The 22419-nt window shown below is 42.8% G+C and overlaps 2 protein-coding genes across 5 annotated transcripts; one reads left to right on the top strand and one right to left on the bottom strand.

Moving 5' to 3' along the window:
• The first annotated feature begins 235 nt into the window (after positions 1-235).
• dcun1d4 (DCN1, defective in cullin neddylation 1, domain containing 4 (S. cerevisiae)) lies at positions 236-8789 on the top strand. Of its 4 annotated transcripts, none has more exons than XM_033622470.2 (11): positions 236-318; positions 1634-1704; positions 1820-1859; positions 2072-2159; positions 2393-2481; positions 2961-3031; positions 3408-3499; positions 3670-3778; positions 4251-4355; positions 6457-6559; positions 6656-8789. In XM_033622470.2, exons 1-11 carry the CDS (start codon positions 300-302, stop codon positions 6709-6711), a joined length of 843 nt encoding a protein of 280 aa, XP_033478361.1. In that variant the 5' UTR covers positions 236-299; the 3' UTR covers positions 6712-8789. The 4 variants fall into 4 exon arrangements, with proteins under 4 accessions (XP_033478361.1, XP_033478362.1, XP_078024651.1 ...); XM_033622469.2 differs by lacking the exon at positions 236-318 and adding an exon at positions 1125-1310; XM_033622471.2 differs by lacking the exon at positions 1634-1704 and having other exon boundaries at positions 272-318.
• lrrc66 (leucine rich repeat containing 66) lies at positions 6861-22402 on the bottom strand. Its single transcript, XM_033622282.2, has 5 exons — positions 22276-22402; positions 21619-22047; positions 17543-17712; positions 17035-17368; positions 6861-16941 (listed from the first exon to the last, which is right to left on the bottom strand). Exons 2-5 carry the CDS (start codon positions 22034-22036, stop codon positions 9248-9250), a joined length of 8616 nt encoding a protein of 2871 aa, XP_033478173.2. The 5' UTR covers positions 22037-22047; positions 22276-22402; the 3' UTR covers positions 6861-9247.
• Positions 22403-22419: the final 17 nt, after the last annotated feature.

Here is a 22419-nt window from a genome sequence, read left to right as displayed (position 1 = left end):
CTTGCACGAGGAAATTCTGATGATTGACGTGCTCATAAAAAACCTCTCAACCAATCAGTTACAGCGGTAGCGGAGCCTGTTTGGGAACTGTGTCCAATCACATTTGTGCGTGGGCGGGATCTATTTCGTGTCCCGCCCCCTTGTGACACGACACCTCGATTGGCCAATGAGCAGCGGCCCAAGGCGGAGACCGAACAGCCCCACTTTCAATCACGGTCCGCGGGCGTGGTTTACGTTGACAAGGCCCGCCTATTGGCCGGTCTCCGGACTTCCCACAGACAGTTGTATGTTTCATAAAAATGCACTCTGATGCGGCAAGTAAGTAGTAACGTTATAGAGGCTTTTCTGCATCAAATGACGAATCTTCACGGATGCTGCAGAGTTTATCGGAGAGACGCAAACAGACGCTTTGTGTTTCTACATCTACTTTTAGCCCGTGTTTCTGTAGGATTAGATGGGAACGTATGAATTCCGTGCTATTTGGTGGTCCCTTTGTATTTGCCTGTGCTGTCTTGGGCGACAACAAAGGAAAGATAGCTAGTGTAATTTCAGTTGTTTGGACCTGCAGGAGGTTTGATCCGACTCGACAGCCTCTGTGGAGTTCATTTTTTGTGTAGCGTTAGCAGTGCTCAGCTGAATGCAGCCGACGTTAGTTAAATCCAGAAGGTTTTCGATGGTAATCGGTGCGTTGTGATGTTTATATCCATCATTACTGAGGATGCACAATGGGTTTCAACTCAAACTTAGGGTGAACGTAATGCCAGTGTAAATAGGTCAATTTTCTGGTCAACTGCGGACTATTACAGAGAATGAAAATTGTGACGCAGTTGTGTAAAACATCTTTGACTGCCTGCTGCAGCAGTGCTGTTGGGCTTTGCGGCACATACATCAGCTGCTGCAAAACGTCTGCGCAATGGTTATGTGCCAGTAGGCAAACGATGTTAGATTTTTTTAAGACAATGTAAAATGCATTCAATCAGTAGGGGTAAATGTTGGGGGGTAGAGGGGTCTGAGAGAAATAGTTGTTTTGTTAAGCCTTGGGAATTGTAGTTTAGTTTCCCAACCAGCGCTGAGTTGTAAATGGCCTCTTTAAAGGAAATGGACTACAACACCCATACGCCCAACTCTCTAGATACTTTGTAAACTCTGTGCAAGTTGCGCGTCTGCACTGCTATTTTAGGTATGCAGCTAATGCTATCTGGTCGGCAGTGTGTTTTTTTGTCTGGTTTGGCCGATTGAAATCAATTAAAAGCAACGGGATTTGATGACAGCCTTTAAACGGAGATGCACAGATGACATTTGGAGACAAGGTAGCATGCATTATCAGATTTGATCGAGTTTGCATGTCTGTAGAGGAATGCAGAGAATCACTCCCTCGTCCGTGTGAGATATTATTCTGTCGTTCTCTCAAAGTTTAACCCTTAAAATAGAAATCTAACGAAAGTCAGCTGATCATTGTGGAGACTTAGTGATTACTAGCAAAAGACTACAAATCATAGCTTCCTGTTGGTGCTACGGTGATGTCACCTTCTTGTACCCTTGTACCAAGCTAATAAGTTTAATTAGGAGCAGAAGGCTGTGTGTTATGCTTTAGTTTAATTTCTGCTGTTATCTTTATTCTCTGTGGAAATAGATTTACAGCTGAATTCCCACTTGACTACACTGGCCAGCATCCATAAGATCCACCACACCTTGCACAGGCTGGTAAATACATATTGGCAGCTTGTGCATTTTGTGTATTTTAGGTTTGTTTATGTGTGTGTATGTGTGTGTGTGTGTATGTGTGCACTGTACAAGCTTGTGGTATCTGTTTTGATAGAACCTGACAGAAGACGTTGGACAGGATAGCCACCCCTCAGGTAATAACTCAGCTGGTTCTTGTGTGTTTTGTAGATGGCATAAAACACTGTCACGGCTGTCATGACAAGGATAGTTGTGCATTAAGCCAGTGCCAAAACAACGTGTCGTTCTGCTGGATCTTTGAGAGCTCATGCATGTTTAGCAAGTAAAATAATCTGTGTGTTGCTTATCTGTAGCCGTCTCTCATTCTGCCCTGCACTTGCTTCCCTAGCTTGTTGCTCGAGAGCCATGCCTCCTAGGAAAAAGAGGAGACCCTCTGCTGGAGATGACATGTCAGCCAAGAAAAGTCGGCAGGACAGGTGTGACATCCATTTCTTAAATATTCCAAAAATTGGTCACTTCAGTCTGTGTCAGTTATGCAGGAGAAATTGATTATTGTGGCTTATTAAAGAGGAATGCGGCATCAAGTTTTGAGTTTGCAGCCGTAATAAGAAAAGCCTTTTTTAAATCACATCGACCACTTTTGAAATTCTCTACTTTACAAGCAGTGCGACTGCTGAGCTTGTGACCACAACTCTCTTTTCATCGGCAGTGTTTTCAGAAAACATGAAACGTCACAAATCCGTGAGGAGGAGACATTTTCCAGTAAAAGATGCCTGGAGTGGTTCTATGAATATGCAGGTGACATTTTATGGCTTAAAGCAGTGGTTCCCAACTGGTCCAGCCATGCAGTCCAGATTTCTCCTTAGTCATTAGTTCATGGTCCACACAGCTTAATTTATTCAGTGTCATACTTACGTTTGGCCATGTCATCGAGCTGGTTTGTTGTCTCTTTTCAAGTAGCTGTCTGTTATTCGTGTCACTCATTCTACAGCAGGAAACAGCACTTAAAACTAAAATCTCTGCGCTGGAAATTCCCTGTTCTTCAAAATGAAGTGTGCTTTTTGCTAAATTGACACATTCGTGAGTCACTTGCGGTCCATTCAGGAAGGACCTGAGACCCACTTTTGGACCACAACCCACCAGTTGGGAACCGCTATTTTAAAGCATTGTGCCAGCAAATCACTCCCCTCACATCATCATGACACATTCTCAGTTTATTAGCATTTTACTACCGATCAGAACACGCAGCTTCACACTTGTCTGTCTGTCCAAAATAGGCTGTGATGACGTGGTGGGTCCGGAGGGCATGGAGAAGTTCTGTGAGGACATTGGAGTGGAGCCAGAGAACGTAAGCAGAATTCCCTAGTTACGTCTGTTTGGTCTCAGTTTGCTCGCTTGAGGCGGCTAGTCAAACTAAGCAAGCAATGTGGACACGTTTTTGGCTGTGGTAACGTGATGGGCATTTCTCATAATTCTTTAAGTGATATATAAAAATGAACAGTTTGCATAAATTAGTTAGTAACACAAAAATATGAAGACCTAGCTTCACTTCAAGGTCATTACTTATTTATGCTCATTCTTTGTTTCAGGGGTTATTGAGGTCAGTTGTTTTCTGTGTTTTGATGTAATAGACTTGTCATTTCAGTTAACAGATTGATAATATGCATTGACACACGTTTTGTTTAAGGACGTCTGTAGCTATAAAGGTTTTTGTCTGTGCCCAGGTGGTGATGCTGGTTCTTGCTTGGAAGCTGGATGCCCAGAGTATGGGATATTTCACTCTTCAGGAGTGGCTGAGAGGCATGGGCTCGCTGCAGTACGTCAGTTACCTACTTTTTGTCTTTTCCAATGCTGTTTTCAAGATTGATTGTTGCCTTGCTGTGTTTTCTCTGTCTCTAGTCATGTCTTTATCGAGTGCCCTTGGTACCCAGTTGAGCAGGTAGTGAAGTGTAGAGTATGTCTAAGGCATTTTTCTGCTGTTGTCAGGTGCGACTCCACAGAGAGGCTGAGGAACTCGCTCGACTACCTGAGATCTGTCCTAAATGACAGCACCAGTTTTAAGCTCATTTATAGATATGCCTTTGATTTTGCTCGGGTGAGTAAAGCAAAGTCTTTCTTTCTGAAACAAACTGAATTCAGTTAATTTGAATGATAAAATCCCCATCAGAAACAGTTGTTTTTTAAACACACCTGATTAAAATTCTTATGAGGTCTCACTCAAGCCAATGTTCAGAACAACCTCGATGTTTTAAGGAGGTCAAGATAATTTTCCAGTTTGACTTTGAGTGGGAAAACACTTATCAATGCCTATTTCCATAGCCTGACTTTTCTCTCACGTAGACATTAAACAATGACTTAAGCAAAGCAACCCACTCTGTTGCAGAGAATGAAAACGTGACTCAGCTACAGTGTTCTAACAGTAACAGCGACAGGTCAAAGAATTCAGCCTTTTCTGTGTTTTGGGCTAATACTGATGATAATAACATTACCAGTCTGACCCTCTGTTTAAAGTGTGGTTGACACTTTGCATTGATTTCATGAAGCTTTTGGTTGTTTTGATTGGACAGGAAAAGGATCAGAGGAGTTTGGACTTGAACACAGCCAAGTGTATGCTGGGGCTTCTTCTGGGAAAGACGTGGCCGCTGTTTCCTGTGTTTAATCAGTTTCTAGAGGTAAGCGTCATGCTCACATATGTCCTCTACAACATTTTACCAAATTGGAGTTGTCTCATACTGTAGTTAAATATATGACTGTTTGAATTCCTGTTTGACTTGACTAAAAGCCCAGACACACAATTGACATTAAGAAACTAGTGGTGACGAAGGCTGACTGTTGCACTGTGTCGCCTTTGTGACTTTTTTGTCCACAAAGTTGCACCTGAACACACCGCAAATGACTGTCCATAGCAGGTGGTGACAGTAGTCTGTATTCGTCATTAAAAAAGGGACACCAACAGGTCAGATTCAAGACGCTAGTTAGCCAGTTAGCTTTTAAGAACCACAACCTGTTGTTGAAAGAACAAATAATATATACCCAAGGAGGTCAAAAAAGGGAGAAGTCACAGCGTCATATCACACATCATATCAATGGGGTACAACGTATGGTCATTGAAATCTGGTCTGCAGTTGCTGAAAGGCTCAATAGCTGGCACACTGTCATAGAACATGGGGGCAATTGATTGGTTTCACTGAGGCGTCTGCAGTCGGACTTGAATCGTAATATTTTTGTATGAAAAATAAGGATTTGGGTGAGAATCAAGTTCTGCAGCCATTGAAAAACTCTGTGATAAAAGACCATAAACAAATGCTTTCTATGTGAAAACCTTCTATTGTACATCAGACATGTACAATAGAATGGACATTCTATTGACTGTACCCAAAAGCATGTAGCTACAAAAGACTGGGGTCAGAGACTACAGTATGTTCCATCCTTCACTGAATAGCCTTGTATTTACTGTGCACTAGCCAACAGTAACAAACAGTTCCACACCATTGCTGCTAAAGAGCTGAATGGCCGAAAATGCTAAGCTAGAGGCTTCAAAATGGGAGTCCACAAACCAAGGGGTGACGTCACGGTAGCTAAGTCCATTATTTTTACAGTCTATCGCTAAAACAGAACATCTCAGACAGAGGATGAATAGGGATGTACCAGCTCAGACAGTATGAAGAAAAGAAAATGTTTTTAAAGCATGAAAAAATGTTCTAGTAGAAACCAGAAATATAAGTATGAACCTAAAAATATGCATAATATGCCCTTTTAACTTACTGTAACTAGAGAACATACTCCTTTACTAAATATTATCATTCACGTGATGACATGTAGCTGAGGATAAAATTAATTCAGACTGTTTACAGGACTTCTTTAACATTTTGAGGAATACACTTTGCTTCCTTGCTTATAGGAGACGCAGATTGCTACCTTTCACATGTCTGTACATTAAATATGAAGCTAGAGCCAGCAACTGGTTAACGTGAAAGCTGAAACCATGTGCAGAAAATAAAACTCTACCATCTTAAAATGGGATTACTCCAGCCATGATAGAGCAATCCACAATTTAAGGCCCAGACACACCAAGCCAACACCAAACTATTGGCGACGAAGGGCAATTGTCGTGTCGCCTAATGTCGCCTATGTCTCGGCCAAAAAGGAACACATGAACACACACTAAAGTCTACAGCCAACGGCCAACCAGCATGTACGTTCTGCACCTACATGCAAGGAAATAACTCTCTATACCAGTGGATGCAGTAGTCTGTATTCATCATTAAAAAAGAGAAACCAGAACTGGTCAGGTAGGATTCAAGATGCTAGTTAGCCAGTTAGCACCTTAACAACACAACCAGATGCTGAGAGAACAGAGGAAATGTACTGTGAGCTAGCGAAAAATTAACACAATTATGAACTGTTTCTGCTGAAGATCTCAGTGGCTAAAAACATAATCGTTCCTAATATGACACAATTGTTTCGAATTGAGGCCCTTTTGATTTTAGCTGTTTGTTTACTTTCCTCACTTCCGTTTCTCTTCTCGTGCACTGAGCTAAACTGCCAATCAGAGTGATTTCATTCACCGGTGGACCACGCTGTCTCCAACACTGATTCAACATGCTGAATTGGCTGATAAAAAGCCGACTGGTGCCAGTGGTGCGGAACACACAGCAAAAACTAGGGCAACAGATGCTCACCGTTTGAGCTAAGGCTGACCGCTGGTTTGGTGTGTTACAGCCCTAAATGCAGCACTGCATTAATTGAATGTATTTGTTTACTCTTCCTCAGCAATCCAAGTACAAAGTCATCAACAAAGACCAATGGTGCAATGTTTTAGAGTTCAGCAGGACAATCAACCTGGACCTCAGTAACTATGACGAGGATGGTGCCTGTGAGTGAACACATATGAACGTGACAGTGACATTCATGTGAGTGTTACGTAAATTGTTTTTCTAATCTCTTCTACTCTGTCTTTTCTTTTTTTCAGGGCCAGTTTTGTTGGACGAGTTTGTGGAATGGTACAAGGAAAGACAGATGTCATAGGCGCAGAGCAGAAAGGAAAATGGAAAAAATACAACTGTGACAACAACGACTATGAGAATCAACAACCAATAAGTAAACAATACAAAAATGGTAAAGCAGTGACTGTGGGTGCTTCCTGGTAGAGGAGGGGTTCGGGCTGTGGGTGGGCTAGGGTGGGGGCGCTGGGTTTGCAGCCTGGGTGCATGCTGCCCAGAGCGTGGAGGCGGAGGGCTGCCATTGTGGAGTTATGTTCCCGACTGAAGTTGCATAGTGGGCAAGCTTGCAGCAATCCCCGGTGGCATTGCTCTCTCTCACTGTGACATGTCATATTGCTGTCTGTGTTAGGATAACATGGTATCATACGTGGACGATGGAAGCAAAATGGTATTGTGTGGGAGAACCACTCCTCACCCCTTGTCTTCAGCACAGAGAAACCAACAGTGACCATTCATGCATTGTGTCTGAGTCTTAAACAGGGTCACTCTGACCTGGGCACATCTAAATATTATATATCTGTGCAATGAACTTGAACTTGAGCTTTTCTGGACAGATGGCACTAACTATTGTTTGTCATATTTTGAGTTAGATAGGAGTTCCTCAAGAAGCACACTGTGTCAAAAGGTTGATCGCAGGTCTCTGGTACCTGTGCTGTTTACTATTGATTTGTGCCAGTGATTTTTTTCCCTTTCTTTTTCCCCTCCATTTTTTGTTCCCTCCTGCTGTTTTGCTCCAGCTAATGCTAACAGTTTGCTAACTCCCTGCAAAGGCTTCAGACCTCATAGCACCAAACAAATCAGCATTGCTGCTTACTAACTCTTATTACAGTACAGCGGTGAGCCACTAGTGCTCTGATCAGCATTTATTGGTCCGACGACCGATTTATGTATCTACGTTCTGTAGGTAAGAGTATTATTGTGCCTCAAAACATGGAAGTCACTTTGTGTGTCCCACACACATACCAACAAACCCAAATGTATATACACGTGTGAGAACACATACAACACATGCACACACAGACACACTGAGTGGTCAGGGATTACTTCAGGATGAATTCAGACTGTTTGGGCTGTGTTATAAGTTGACATAGAGCTTGTTGGTGTCCATTTTGTCTTGATGTGTGGCATCTGTTTTGTCCTCCTTAGTCCACTGATAGTTTCAGGTCTCCTCTTACTAGTAGCATCTCTCCCAACACTGACAGTGTTAATATAACTACAGTGGAAGACCAGTGACCCTCTCAGGACGAGGTCCTTAAGGCTTGAGTAGAAAGGTAGGTTTGCTGAAAGCATTGCTTTGTACCACCCGTAGGATCTAATCAAAACAGTGGACACTGACAGTTTGGAACTGTGTGATGATGCTATGCTGTTCTTTTCGCCTAGTATAATGTTCTTGTAACACATGTATAAATTTTTGTCTTTGGCTGTGGTGTGATGCTGAATCGTCAGATTTAATATTTGCATGCATGCTCCAACAGAGCCTTTTGTGAATGGATGAGATTTTTTGAAAACATTTTTCAAACACGTTTTTGTTTTGTACAGAAATTTGTGCAAGTGTTTTGTGCTTAATTTGATATTCACGATCATGTTATCTTAATTCTGATAAACAACATGATTGTGTCTATTAAGACCTGGAACACACCTGTAACCTCACGGTGGAGCAGGAGTTCCCTCCTGCATTAACCCCATCTTAGACATCCGTACACGTGCTGTAAGCTCCACAGAGCTGCAGCCAGTATACAGGATGGAGTTTTATTTATTTACACTGTCATGATACCCAGGAAACACACATTGAAATTTGTTGTGAAGATAAAATACATCAGCTCTCATGTCATTGAAATCCACCACAGCTGAAACTATACGAAAGCCTCTAATGTCATTACAATGCATCCACCATCAGCATAACATCTAAGATTGAGGTAGTTGTTGGATTGCTTACCAAATACTGTGTAGAGATCAATGTTTTAGTATTCTCCCATGACAATGCAGGAGGATGAACACCCTTGTCCCAACTGTATATATGTATGTAAACTATGTAAGTGTCTATATGTCTGTTTTCACTATAACCTATGTCTATATACATAAATAAAAGGGTTTATTAACTTACTGGCTTATTTTTGGGCTCTTAAGTTAACAGCTTGTCCTTAAAAAAACTGTAAAACAGTAATACTGTCACGCTGTTGTCATTATTTAGATCTATCTACAAGTGAAAGCTCAGCCTTATATTGTTCATCGATAAGATTTTATTAAGGTCTCTTTATATGTGTATTAATTATACATGACAAGATGATATGGATTGTTGTTGCAAAATTAATTACAGACAAATGTCTTTGTTATGGATGATTTACAGAAATAGGGCAAATCTGAAAGACAAATATAGTGCCCTCTATTCCTCTCTACAACAGTTACACACAATAAATTATTAGTATTTACATTTCATTTCAAGCTTAATACTTGAAAATATAATTTACAACATCTTATTCACTGGCTGCCTAAGATCAACACAGTGCCAATCATTTGCTTGTTTTGTCAGTGTTAAGGATGCGGGGACTCTTTAAAAAAAATCAGACTTCACTAATGTTCACGTTAGAGGAGTCGAAATAGACCGCCAGGTTTTGTGACGTAAGTGAAGAACTTGTTGATTCCTCTGTCTTTCTGCTCTGTTGCAGATAAGATCTGGTGCCTTCCAACCCTTGTGTCTTACTGCTCTGTGGAAACCTCCGTGACAGCCCTACTGCCTCATATGGTGGTGGTGGTGTTGCTGGAACAGGAGGTGGAGCCCTCTGTGGTGGTTCAGTATCTCCTATGTCATGCCTTCTGTAGCGAGGAATGTCGTACAGCAGATCTTTAGCTCTTCTCTCATCTACTGAAGTAGAGGAGAGACGTAATTGTGGTAGTGGCTGTTTGGCCAGGGGCTTGACGTCCTCCTCAGACCTGCGATAGTTAAAACTGGTGTCATCAAATGTAGGAGATGCTCCCTTATCTAAATTTCCGTCTACTGTGTCCCACTTTTGTCTCTCCGTTGACATGGCTTTTAGGGCACTGAGGCCTTTCCTTTTATTTGTGTCCTCAGATAAAGCCCTCAAAAGCTCACTTGTGCTGCTGGGTGGGCTGTCAAACTTGTCAAGAGCTCTGCTGGATGCAAGAGAAACACCACTGGCACTAAGAGATGAGTGTTTATGCGTCAGTGTCACATCTGCCTTCCCCTTGTCTTGTTTTATGTTATCATCACTTTCACTGCTGGAGGAGTCAGATGGGGGACATTCTGGCTTTGCAGGTGGAGGCTGCTGTGGAGATGATACGCCTACATCCAGATGTCTCCTTGGACCGGGAAGGGAATGGTCAGAAAGCTGACGGCCGACACCAGTCCACCTTATCTCAGGTGGAACGTCTAAATCTGTGGTGCTTCTGGACTGCTCAAGCCTTTTCTTTACTACATCATCAAAGCTCATACTGGGAACTCTCTTTGGGGAAAGAGATGCATCTCTGTCTCCCACACTATCAAATGGACCTCCTTGTGTAACAGTTACTATTTCAGTCCCTGTATATCTTTGTTTTGTGTGGTCTATAGTTTGATCCATGCCACTGGGGGTGAAAGAATTACCCAGCGGCAATGACGGTTTCATAATTAAACGCTTATATGTGATTAGATGGTCGTTGTCTATCATTCCTGACATGTTGGATGGATATCTGCTTTGGTTTACAGTGGTTTGTGTCACCTCATTTTCACTCTCACTGCTGGAGGAATTACTTGGCTCTGGTGATGGTGCCTTGATATCCAGACGCCTCTTTACACGTGGGACTCCGAGACTTAGGTCAGGAACACTATGGGCTACCGTCTCATCCTCACTACTGCTGCTGGAGGATGATTCCCTTTGTAACGGTGCTCTGATATCCAAAGTCCTCTTGACATGGGGGATATTAGTGAGACTCAAATGGGGGTGCACTGAAGGAGACTCCTCTGATGTTTGGCTTCTGAGCTCTGTCCCAGCCTTCCTCGGCACTTTGTTTTTGGTGGTTACAGATGATTCTGTGTGTATGATTCCTTGAATTCCAACTCCCTCTCTCTTTTGTCTTGTTTTGCTGCGTTTGCTCCCAGTCCCAGTTTCACTGCTGGAAGACGAGGGGGAGTCAGGTGGAGGTGATGAGGGCAGATTTGGTGGTTCACGTGTTTGCGATGTGATTTCAAGACGCTTTCTGAATCGGGAGATGCCAAGATCCATTGTTGCCCATCGTGACTGGAGTTCTGGGTTTATCTCTGGCGGTCTGCTGATGTTGTCACTTGTTTTTACCCCCACATCATCTGTAACAACTGTATACTTTTCTAATTTGATATTGTGGTCTGCCTTTGGGCGGTGAGAAATGTTTATCAGTGGGGTCTTTGGTGCTGTAATGAACTCCTTTTCCATGGTCTTTAATGGGGCAGATACTCCCAGTCCTGCTTTAGCTTGGTCTCTGCGCTCATCCTCACTGTTGCTTCTGGAAGAGTATGATTCAGATTGTTGAGAGCTTGGAGACACACTACTAAGAACCGGATCTGGTTGTGCTGATGGTGCTTTGATATTCAAACGCCTCTTGACAGGAGGGACGTTCACTTTCAAGTCCGGCATCTTTCCTTCTGGTCTATGACTTGTAATCCCCACATCCGTTTTAGGTGGGTTTGTAGTCCCACTTTCACTCTCATCACTGCTGGAAGATGACTCAGATGGAGGTGAACGTGCCCTGATATCCAGGCGCCTTTTGACATAGAGGTCACTGTTGAGATCCAGTGTAGGCCATCTTGAATCTGGTTTTACTGTTGGTGGGGGGTATCTTAAATTTTCAATACTCTTCTCTTGCTCATCTGAGCTGCCTGATGAGTGACCTGGACTAATTTTGATAGCTTCCTCTCTCTTTCCTTCCATTGTATGATTTGTACTTCCACCACTTAATAATGAATCAGGAGGTGGTGATGGGGCTTTAATGTCTAAACGCCTCTTGATGCGAGTAATATTACCGAGATCTACGGTTGGCCACTGTGTTTCTGGATCACAACTCACTGTTTGAGATTCTTGAAATGGAGGCCCTACAACTCCCACCACCCCTGGCCTCATTGTCTTTGTGGAGAGTGTTGTTTCATCCTCACTGTCACTACTAGAAGATGAATCAGAGACTGGTGATGGTGCTTTGATATCTAGACGCCTCTTGATGCGCAAATTATGCTCGAGATCAAGAGCAGGCCACTGTGATTCTGGATCCTGATTTATTGTTTGAGATTTTTGTAATGGAAGCTCAGCAAAGGCTACCTTCCCTGGCCTCTCTGTGTGGTGTGTTGTTTCATCCTCACTGTCACTACTTGAAGATGAGTCAGTGTCAGGTGATGGTGCTTTGACATCTAGACGCCTCTTGACATGTTTAGTATGCTCAAGATCTAGGAGAGGCCATTGTGTTTGTGGGTCATAACTTACAGTTTGAGATACTTCCATTGGAGGCCTTGCCATGTGTGTCTCTCCTTGCTCCCCTTTCTTAACTTGGTATGTTGTTTCATCCTCACTGTCACTACTTGAAGATGAATCAGAACTTGGTGGTGGTGCTTTGATATCTAGGCGCCTTTTGACATGCATAGTATGCTCAAGATCTACGACAGGCCACTGTGTGTCTGGATCACGACTTTCTGCTTGAGATCCTTGAGATGGATGTCTTGAAATGTGTACCTTCCTTTGTTCATGTTTCTCCACTATCTCACAACTAGAGGGTGGCTCAAGAGAGGGTGATGATGCTTTGATATCTAGACGCCTCTTAATACGAGGAATATGCTCAAGATCTATGGAAGGAAACATTGTGCCAGGGTCATGACTTCCTGTTTGAGATTTCTCAAATGAAGGCACTGCAAACTCCACCCCTGCTGGTGTCTGCTTTTTATTATGGCCTGATGTTTCATCCTCACTGTCACTACTGGAAGATGAGTCAGAGTCAGGTGATGGTGCTTTGATATCTAGACGTCTCTTGATGTGTTTAGTATGCTGAAGATCAAGGAGAGGCCACTGGGTTTGTGGGTTATAATGTGCAGTTTCAGGTACTTTACTTGGTAGCCATGCCATGTTCATCTGCCCTTGTTCCTGCATGTTTACATGGTTGATTGTTTCCTCCTCACTGTCACTACTAGAAGATGAGTTAGTTGGCGGTGGTGGTGCTTTGATATCCAGACGCCTTTTGATGTGCATTGTCTGCTCAAGATCAAGGGCAGGCCACCTTGTGTCTGGATCATGACTCTCTGTTCGAGATTCTTTTAATGGAAGTCCTGTAATCTCCACCTTTCCAGTCCTCTGTATGTGGTGTGTTGTTTCATCCTCACTGTCACTACTAGAAGACGAATCAGGTGGTGGTGTTGGTGCTTTGATATCTAGGCGCCTCCTAATGTGAGGAATATGCTCAAGATCTATGGAAGGAAACATCCCGCCTGGATCATGATTTCCTGTTTGAGATTCTTGCAATGGAAGTCCTGCAATCTCCACCTTCCCTGGCATCTCTGTGTGGTGTGTTGTTTCATCCTCACTGTCACTACTAGAAGATGAGTCAGAGTCAGGGGACGGTGCTTTGATATCTAGACGCCTCTTGATGTGTTTAGTATGCGCAAGATCAAGGAGAGGCCATTGTGTTTGTGGGTTATAACGTCCTGTGTGAGATACTTTACTTGGAGGCCTTGCCATGTTCATCTGTCCTTGCTTCTGCTTGTTCATATGGTTGATTGTTTCATCCTCACTGTCGCTACTAGAAGATGAATCAGGTGGTGGTGATGGTGCTTTGATATCTAGACGTCTCTTGATGCGAGGAATATGCTCCAGATCAAGGGCAGGCCACCTTGTGTCTGGATCATGACTTCCTGTTTGAGATTCTTGCAATGGAAGCCCTGCAATCTCCACCTTTCCTGGCATCTCTGTGTGGTGTGTCGTTTCCTCCTCACTGTCACTACTAGAAGATGAATCAGGTGGTGGTGATGGTGCTTTGATATCTAGACGCCTCTTGATGCGAGGAATATGCTCAAGATCAAGGGCAGGCCACCTTGTGTCTGGATCATGACTTCCTGTTTGAGATTCTTGCAATGGAAGCCCTGCAATCTCCACCTTTCCTGGCATCTCTGTGTGGTGTGTCGTTTCCTCCTCACTGTCACTACTAGAAGATGAATCAGGTGGTGGTGATGGTGCTTTGATATCTAGACGCCTCTTGATGCGAGGAATATGTTCAAGATCAAGGGCAGGCCACCTTGTGTCTGGATCACGACTCTCTGTTTGAGATTCTTTAAATTGAAGTCCTGTGATCCCCTTTCCAGGCCTCTGTATGTGGTGTGTTGTTTCATCCTCACTGTCACTACTAGAAGATGAGTCAGAGTCAGGTGATGGTACTTTGACATCTAGACGCCTCTTGATGTGTTTAGTATGCTGAAGATCAAGGAGAGGCCATTGTGTTTGTGGGTTATAACGTGCTGTGTCAGGTACTTTACTTGGAAGCCTTGCCATGTTCATCTGTACTTGCTCCTGCTTGGTGATATGGTTTACTGTTTCACCCTCACTGTCACTACTAGAAGATGAATCAGGTGGTGGTGGTGCTTTGATATCTAGACGCCTCTTGATGTGCATTGTCTGCTGAAGATCAAGGGCAGGCCACTTTGTGTCTGGATTATGACTCTTTGTTTGAGATTCTTGAAATGGAAGTCCTGTGATCTCCACCTTCCCAGGCCTCTGTGTGTGGTGTGTTGTTTCATCCTCACTGTCACTACTAGAAGACGAATCCGGTGGTGGTGTTGGTGCTTTGATATCTAGACGTCTCTTAATGTGGGGAATGTGCTCAAGATCTATGGAAGGAAACACTGTGCTTGGATCATGACTTCCTGTTTGAGATTCTTGCAATGGAAGTCCTGCAATCTCCACCTTCCCTGGCATCTCTGTGTGGTGTGTCGTTTCATCCTTACTGTCACTACTAGAAGATGAGTCAGAGTCAGGGGACGGTGCTTTGATATCTAGACGCCTCTTGATGTGTTTAGTATGCTGAAGATCAAGGAGAGGCCATTGTGTTTGTGGGTTATAACGTGCAGTTTCAGATACTTTACTTGGAGGCCTTGCCATGTTCATCTGCTCTTGCTCCTGCCTCTTAATATGTGTTGTTGTTTCATCCTCACTGTCGCTACTAGAAGATGAATCAGGTGATGGTGCTTTGATATCTAGACGCCTCTTGATGCGAGGAATATGCTCCAGATCTAGGGCAGGCCATTGTATGTCTGAATCACAACTTGCTGTTTGAGATACTTTAATAGGAAGCCTCATCATTTGCGTCTCTCCTTGCTTCTGCTTCTGCTCCATTGTTTTATTTGCACTCTCATCACTAGAAGAATCAATAGGTGGCAATGGGGCCCGCCTCTTAATGGTAGTAGCAGGGGCAGGATCTAGAGCAGGACATTGTGGCTTCATGGCATCATGGGTTACAGATTGCCCTGCCATGTTCACCTCTCCTTGTTCCTGCTTCTTTCTGTGATTTGTTGTTTCATCCGTACTCTCATCACTAGAGGATGAATCAGAAGCTGGTAGCGGAGTTTTGATAACTACACGCCTCTTAATTGGGGGGATACATATGCGATCCCGGTCAGTTGACAGTGTTTCTGCCTTGTTGATTTTGATGCCCTCATTCAATCTGCCAATACTGTGTTCCACCTTTAGGTCTTTGATTTCTGCTTCACTCTCACTGCTTGAAGAGGACGGATAAGCAGCAGAGGGTGAAGGTGCTCCAGTGTCCAGACTCTTACTGTGACTGGTAACAACCAAACTGGGTACTTGCCCTTTTTTAACTGTGTAGTCCTCCACATCACTGTCACTGGAATGAGAGGAAAAGGAATCCTCTGGTCTCACTACAGGCCTTTGCTTGTCGTAACTGTAATCATCCTGATTAAATCGCACTGTAGGCCTGATAGAGTCTACACTGTGGATCTGTTGTTCAAAACTAACACCCTGTTTAAGGCTAGCGTTAGTGACCTCAGGGTTATTGTGCTTCCTTTCTTTATCCTCCTCCTCCTCCTCTTGGTCTGAGTTCACAGTGTATTGTGTGGGCTCATCCTCACTGACATATGAGCTAGAGCTGGACGAATCATCTGTCCTCTGTTTATCAGAAGTGGGCACCAAAATCAGTTTTGAATCATTAAAAGAACCGTGCACACTGCTGGACCTTGCAGATGAACTATGAACAGAATCACTAAATTCAAATTGTTCTTCATTCTCCTGCCACAGTTCAGGGTCTGTAAGGTTGGTGTTATTTGTATGTGGTGACCAATCTGCAAAGGGCTCTGGAGAAAATCCAGGAAGTTTACTTGTGCCCTCTACAGAAATCTGTGACACCTCCACTCTGATATCTGTTGAGGAGTCCTCTGCCAGCTGATGAGACTTTGTTGTTGCTTTCTGGGTCATTTGGTCCTCATTGAAAACTTTGTCAGATTGTGAAGAATCCGAGCAGGAAGACAAGCTTCTCCTCTTCTCCTGTTCAACAGGGTCTGGGATGTGTTCAAACTCTATGCTGTGTGTGTGGCCTCCTGAGAGTACTGTGCCATCTCTCTGGTTATCCTCTGTTATACTCAGTCGTACGCTGTTTTCACTTCCTGAATCTCTAGCTGTATTTGTATTGCGTACTTCACATTCAATCACTGCTTCATTGTTGATGGTTTCCTGATTGTCACCAGCTACGGTATCATAATACTGTACATTTCTGTCTTCTCTATAGTCTACAGTGCTAAATGTGACTCTTCTTTCCCTGTGAGCTCCTATTTGTTGTGGTTCTTCACCATCGTAGTAGGCCTCATTGTCATATTGTCTTTGTTCTACAGATGAGACAGAGTGGGTCGCAGAGGTACTTTTCTTCTTGGTGATCCTTCCCCAAAGTACATCAATACAAGGTCTTGCTAGGACTCCTAGGATAAAGGCTATCAGAAATGTGATGAAAACAGACAGACACACAGCCAGAGCCAAGTTAGACTGTGTAGCTCTCAGATTCCTTTCTTGACCTATCCTGTCTGGGGTGTCCTGTGGGATGATCTCTTGGCTGGTTCTGGGTAAACTTCTAGTTTTTCTTCTTGCACCTCCTATTTTACTGATTTGAAGGTTAAAAACAGACATAACTTCGTGTTCTTCAGACACACACACATATAGTCCTGCGTCTCTCTCTGTGACGTCACTGATGAGCAGACCAGCCTGAGGTTGGCTCACGGATGCTTGACCACTGGGTGTCCACCATGTTGAATCTGTAACAGAGACATCATTAACATGCAGTTAGATTAACCTACATTTGAGATACTATATTCAAGTTATTTTGCACTTTTTTTGGACTGTGTTACCTTGTGTAGAGCAAGACAGCAGTATTTCTGAGCCACTATAGACAGTCACATCTCGGTGGACCTCTGGCCCGTCCTCAGCACTAAAACAGTTAAGGTCATGCTCCTCTACCTGTAGCAGGTCTCTGCCAGAGATGATGGAGGGGGTAGCACACACCACGCTCCAAGCCTGCAGGCCTCTGCTGCTGTCATATGCCATCCGCCTTCTTAAACTGCGCATACTGCAATCACACTGCCAGCTGTTCCCACCCAGCTGAACATCAGCTCCAATGTTACGGAGAGAGAAGTACGTCAAAGGATGGAGGCTGGTCAACATGTTGAAGCTCAGATCGAGAACCTTTGAGGGGGACACAGTATGGACATACATCACATGTTGAGACATGTAATGTGACTGCTAATACCATTTAAAGTTTCCAAATTAAAAGCTACATTATCTTTCACTCCTGAGTTTGCTGGAGTACTTAATACTCTGTGCATGCTTTTAACAAGTTAGATTCAAAATCAGTGTTACCTGGAGCTGGGCTAAATCCTGGAACATCTGTGGATGGAGACTTGTGATGAGGTTATGTTGTAGGTGTAGCTCTTTTAGCTGTCGAAGGTGGCTCAGGTCTCCTGGTCGTAGAGTTGAGATCCTGTTGAAGGAGAGCTGCAGAACCTGTAAGGACTCACTGCCCTCCAGTCCTGGATGACAGAAACAAGAGCTGTAATTAGAACTCAACAATAACCATGATGGTGTTGCACTAAAAAGGAGCAAGGAATGTTGTGTATATTATAGGTTTTTTAATAAAAGGCGAAGTCCCTCCCCTTTTGGTGGACAACCATGGTAACCTGATTTCAGAAAAAATAGTGGTAAACGGCAGGAGGCAAAACATTTTTTGATCCTGTTTGAATAGTGCCATGAATTACACATACGTTTGTCAATTTTAAAGATAATTTTGCGAGTCAAGAAAGTAACAGTTTGTTATAAAACTGCTGATTAGAAAGACTACACAAGCTCCATAAGTGACGTCATACCATCTTCTCTCAGTGAAGCTATGATGCCTGTCTTTTGTACTGGATATACTTAGGTGAACAATGGGTCTTGCTCGTTCTTTGGCGTCTGAGCTGACAAAACGACTGGGAGTCGCTCCATAAAACACATCAGGTAAGATAACGATATTTTTGTGCATGGACATAGCTAAGTTACCATGCTAGCTAGCTAGGTGACATATATCGTGGGAGACGAGAAATGTAGTTCACTGAATGTATTCCAGGCCTCTCAAACCAAGAAAAACGATTTAAATCTGTGATGTTACTACAGTGTGAAGTATATAGGGCAAGCGGGAACTCGCGGGAGGGGCCAGCAGGAGAAACGCTACTGTGCATATTCAGTGGGCCGCATACCACGGAAGTAAACCCAGAAGCTAGAAAACTTTTTTGGCACATGCGCCAGGCGAGCAACTCCATTGGAATGAAAAGGCGCCATCTTGGGGTCCGGTGTGTAGTTATTATAAAAATCTATGGTGTATTTACATACAACTATGACAAACCAACAACAAACTGCTATTTTCTTGACTTGCAAAATAACTTAAAATTGCAAAACACAAGTGTAATTCATAGCACAATTCAAACAGGATCAAAATATTCTTTGTCTCTTGCCATTTACTAGCGCACATACCATAAAACTTCAATTAAAAGCCTAGTCTGAAATTAAGCCCAGTCTCTTTTACTAGTCCAGTGTGGCTACACATTTTGACAAGTTGGTTTGTCCCTTCTTGTCTCAGTCCTGTACTACTTTACATTCTTCACTGTGATTTGCAAGGTCAAAAACTGTTAATTGTTAACTACAAGTTGATGTGTTTGCAGTACTGCACTCTTTTCAATGCTGAGATGAAATAATACCACCTAAAGGTATTTTGCGTGCTCTTGCTCTGGATATCTCGGTAGTGAATAGTGTAAAATGTCCAAATCGATGAACACTTCTTTCCTGGAGTATGGATCCAAATTCTTCTGGATTATTTTCACTGTGAAAACGCTCACAATATCCCTAATTAATGGCTAGGGTTTTTTTTTTTCCTGTCGTGCTCATTCCTTTCTGTCTCCTCCTTTTCACTAGCCTGAGACAATCTCCCTGAGACTGCTGGGCTGAAGTAAGGCACTGTGGGTCTGTGCTTCATTAGAGAGGCACTGAGGGTGCTGTGAGCTGAATACCAAACAGGAACCAAGTCTATGACTGTCAACACAGCTCTTGCTAAGTAAATGGGCTGTTCACACATGCCTTTAAAGGAACCATAGTGAACGCATTTCTCTGAGACACATATGTTCAGCTGAGCAGCAGGGTTTTTATAGAATAACATGATTGGGGGGGGGCTCAAAAGTTAAACTGCTTGTTTGCACCTAGCCACTGGAATGTCAGTAAAAGCTGTGACTGACTGAAGGGTGTACAGTGTCATTATCTTGGGAAGTTTAATAATTTCTGAGTGGAGCAAAGTACTAAAGATAAGGGCTATCAATGAGGGGGTTTGTTTATATGTGAGACTCAAATGAAAGGACAGTAAGTACAACGTGCACAGCTCATAGACTTATTTTCCCATATGGATAAATTAGCAGACCTCAGACTGGGGCTGGGTGATATGGAGACAATCAAAAATCACAATATTTTTGACCAAATATCTTAATTTCAATACTGCAATGATATGATATGGTTGACTATTGGTGCTTTCTTTAAGACATTTATTTACACAATGGATTCTTGATAAGCAATGATCCATCATGAGGTAAAGGCAGACTGGTAAATTACATCACTTCACTGTTACGCCTATACTCAAAATCTAAGACGATATCTCATTTCATATCATGATATCAATATATTGCCCGGCCCTACCTAGGTACACGTTTTTATACAGAATTTGGCAAACAATATGCCTATGAGTGGTGGCCCTACCTCTCAGGTCTGACTCATGGAAATTTCTCAACAACACTCCGGAGGGCAATTAGTGTCGACTTGGCAACTTCACTATCAGATGCATAGGCTTTCATCGCCAGAACACAAAAACATTTTTTTTCCATGTGTAATTTTCCTGATTAAATTCACAACATGGTAAATGGGACAGGAAAGAACCCTACAACATTCTGCTACACAGAATTAGAGTCATCTTCTTGCCCCTGATCTGTGATTTTACCTTTAAGGCCTGGGATGTTTAATCAGTTGAGTCAAAGACTCTAACCTCAGACACATCTGAGCGGTAAATGGATCATGTTTTAGTTGAAAGGGGTCACAAGACAAAAAAGCTTGTAGCCACTGAAAAACAAGGATAGAAGCCCACAGATATACTAAACCACTCACACTGCACTTCACACATCCTCTTCACATACACACAGCCAATATTTTCTAAGCATTTTGTAGTGATGTTCATCTTCATCAAGATTGAAATCTATTAAGTGTGTGTATGTCATTTTGTCTACCTCCTGTTTACACACTTTACTACCTTACATACTACAGCATGTACATCATGGGCACACACCCAGACAATGGACATTTCATGTAACCATTTGACTTCTGGACAAATGGGTGTGGTCTATAAATCATTACAAGATACTATGCATTACTGTGAACATAATAAGTTAAATTGAAGACTTTTTAAGAACTTTTTAATACCACCTTATATGAAATTCAAGACCAAACCTGCAATGGAAATACACAATATATATGTATGTGTGTGTGAGACACATGTGTAAGTACTCTCTCCAAGTAAACACACTGATGTCAGTTCAAAATGAACAGTAAGGAAACAAAATCTCATCCCTATAATAATAATGCTATTTATCATTGCAATATTCAGAGGAATACCCCGGGAAAAATTTATTTCTCTTAAGTCTGTCCAATGATTGTGAACAGTTATTAGGTCTGTCAGGCTGGAGAAAATTTCACAGTAATGTGACCCAAAATATAAGACCCATTGAATCTGAATATTTAAGACTTTCTAAGCCTTACATTGAGAAAACTTAATTTAAGTCATTTTAAGACTATCTAAGGACCTGTAGACACCCTGTGCTCATATCGGTTGGCATTTCTATTGATGTTGGTGGCTGATGATTTAAATTTTGTGATTATAATGTTTTGGATTACTCAGTTCTACAGCTTTTCTTACTGTACATATGTGTTGACACCAGTGTTGGAAAGAACATTTACTTAATTAATACTTTAAGTACAGCTGAGGTAATTGTACTTCACTCCAGTGCTTGTATTTGAGGCTCCATTACATTTCTACATCAGTTGAAAAGCCATTATCAGATCTTTTCATACAAAACATATGATCAGTTTATAAAATGACAAATTGTTATTGATTAAACTATCCAGCCATATCTTAAGTAATTAAAATACTCCCACTTTGACCAAACAAGGGCATTATTGTGCTGCGTATATGTGAACACATCGATAATGATCATGTAATAATATTAACAGGGACAATAATGCCCAATGAGTACTTTTACTTTTGCCAATACTGCTTTGTTGTGTTATATCTTTTCTTTATTAAATGTGCTGCTGTACGTGTGCTGTGACTGTGTTTTATATATGTGGTTTATTACCATATCACACTGACTCACCCTGTGGGAGTTGCTCAAGCTGATTCCTCTCAACAGATAGCAGCTGCAGGGTGGGGGCCCAAGATACACATCCCCATCTGCTCTGAGGTCTCAGGCGATGTACATGTCTACCTCTGATGCTTCTCTCCACGCAGAGAGACAAGTGTGTGATACTGTTGTTTCCCAGCCACACATTCCTGAGGCTGCGATGTGGTCGGTAGAGTGTTACAGAGTCAAGGAGGTTATGAGACAGGTCTAAATCGGTTACAGAGTCTTGGATTTGTTGGGGCACAAAGGAAAGGCCAGCGGAGGAACAGTTCAGCAGGGGAGTGCTCTGACAGGCGCAGGACTCCGGACAGGCAGGTAGGGGAGAGGAGCAGTGGAGCCAAGAGACGAGGAGGAGCACAGCAGCCAAGAACGGGCCCTGGGCCACCGCCATCCCAACCTGACCTGAGAGTGCAGTTAAATCATGAATGACAGTTCAGAGGCTCACTCCAAAAGACAAAATAAGATCCATTTTTACCAGTAGGACTAAGTCTCTGTATAAGCTTTACTAAAATCACTAAATCCAATGCTACAAGACCAAATGCAAAACTTGTACCACTCTTCATCACAGTAATGTAGATTAAAAGAAGTCCATAATATAAACAGCTAATTAATTAAAAACATCAAACTCACCTGTGTATTCACTCTTTGCCGAGCTGACAGGAAACTTGTGACTGTCTTTACACACCCGGATGCTTCCAGCGTATCAACTCCGACTGTCTCCGGCAGTTCTGATCAAAGTCTGAACAGTATTTTGCTGTGTCGCACTTAACATGC

The sequence above is a fragment of the Epinephelus lanceolatus genome, chromosome 6 (genome assembly GCF_041903045.1).
Source record: "Epinephelus lanceolatus isolate andai-2023 chromosome 6, ASM4190304v1, whole genome shotgun sequence".
In the NCBI taxonomy this organism is placed as follows: Eukaryota; Metazoa; Chordata; class Actinopteri; order Perciformes; family Serranidae; genus Epinephelus; species Epinephelus lanceolatus.
Note: the sequence above shows the minus strand (reverse complement) of the source record. Positions and strands in the feature narration are given on the sequence as shown.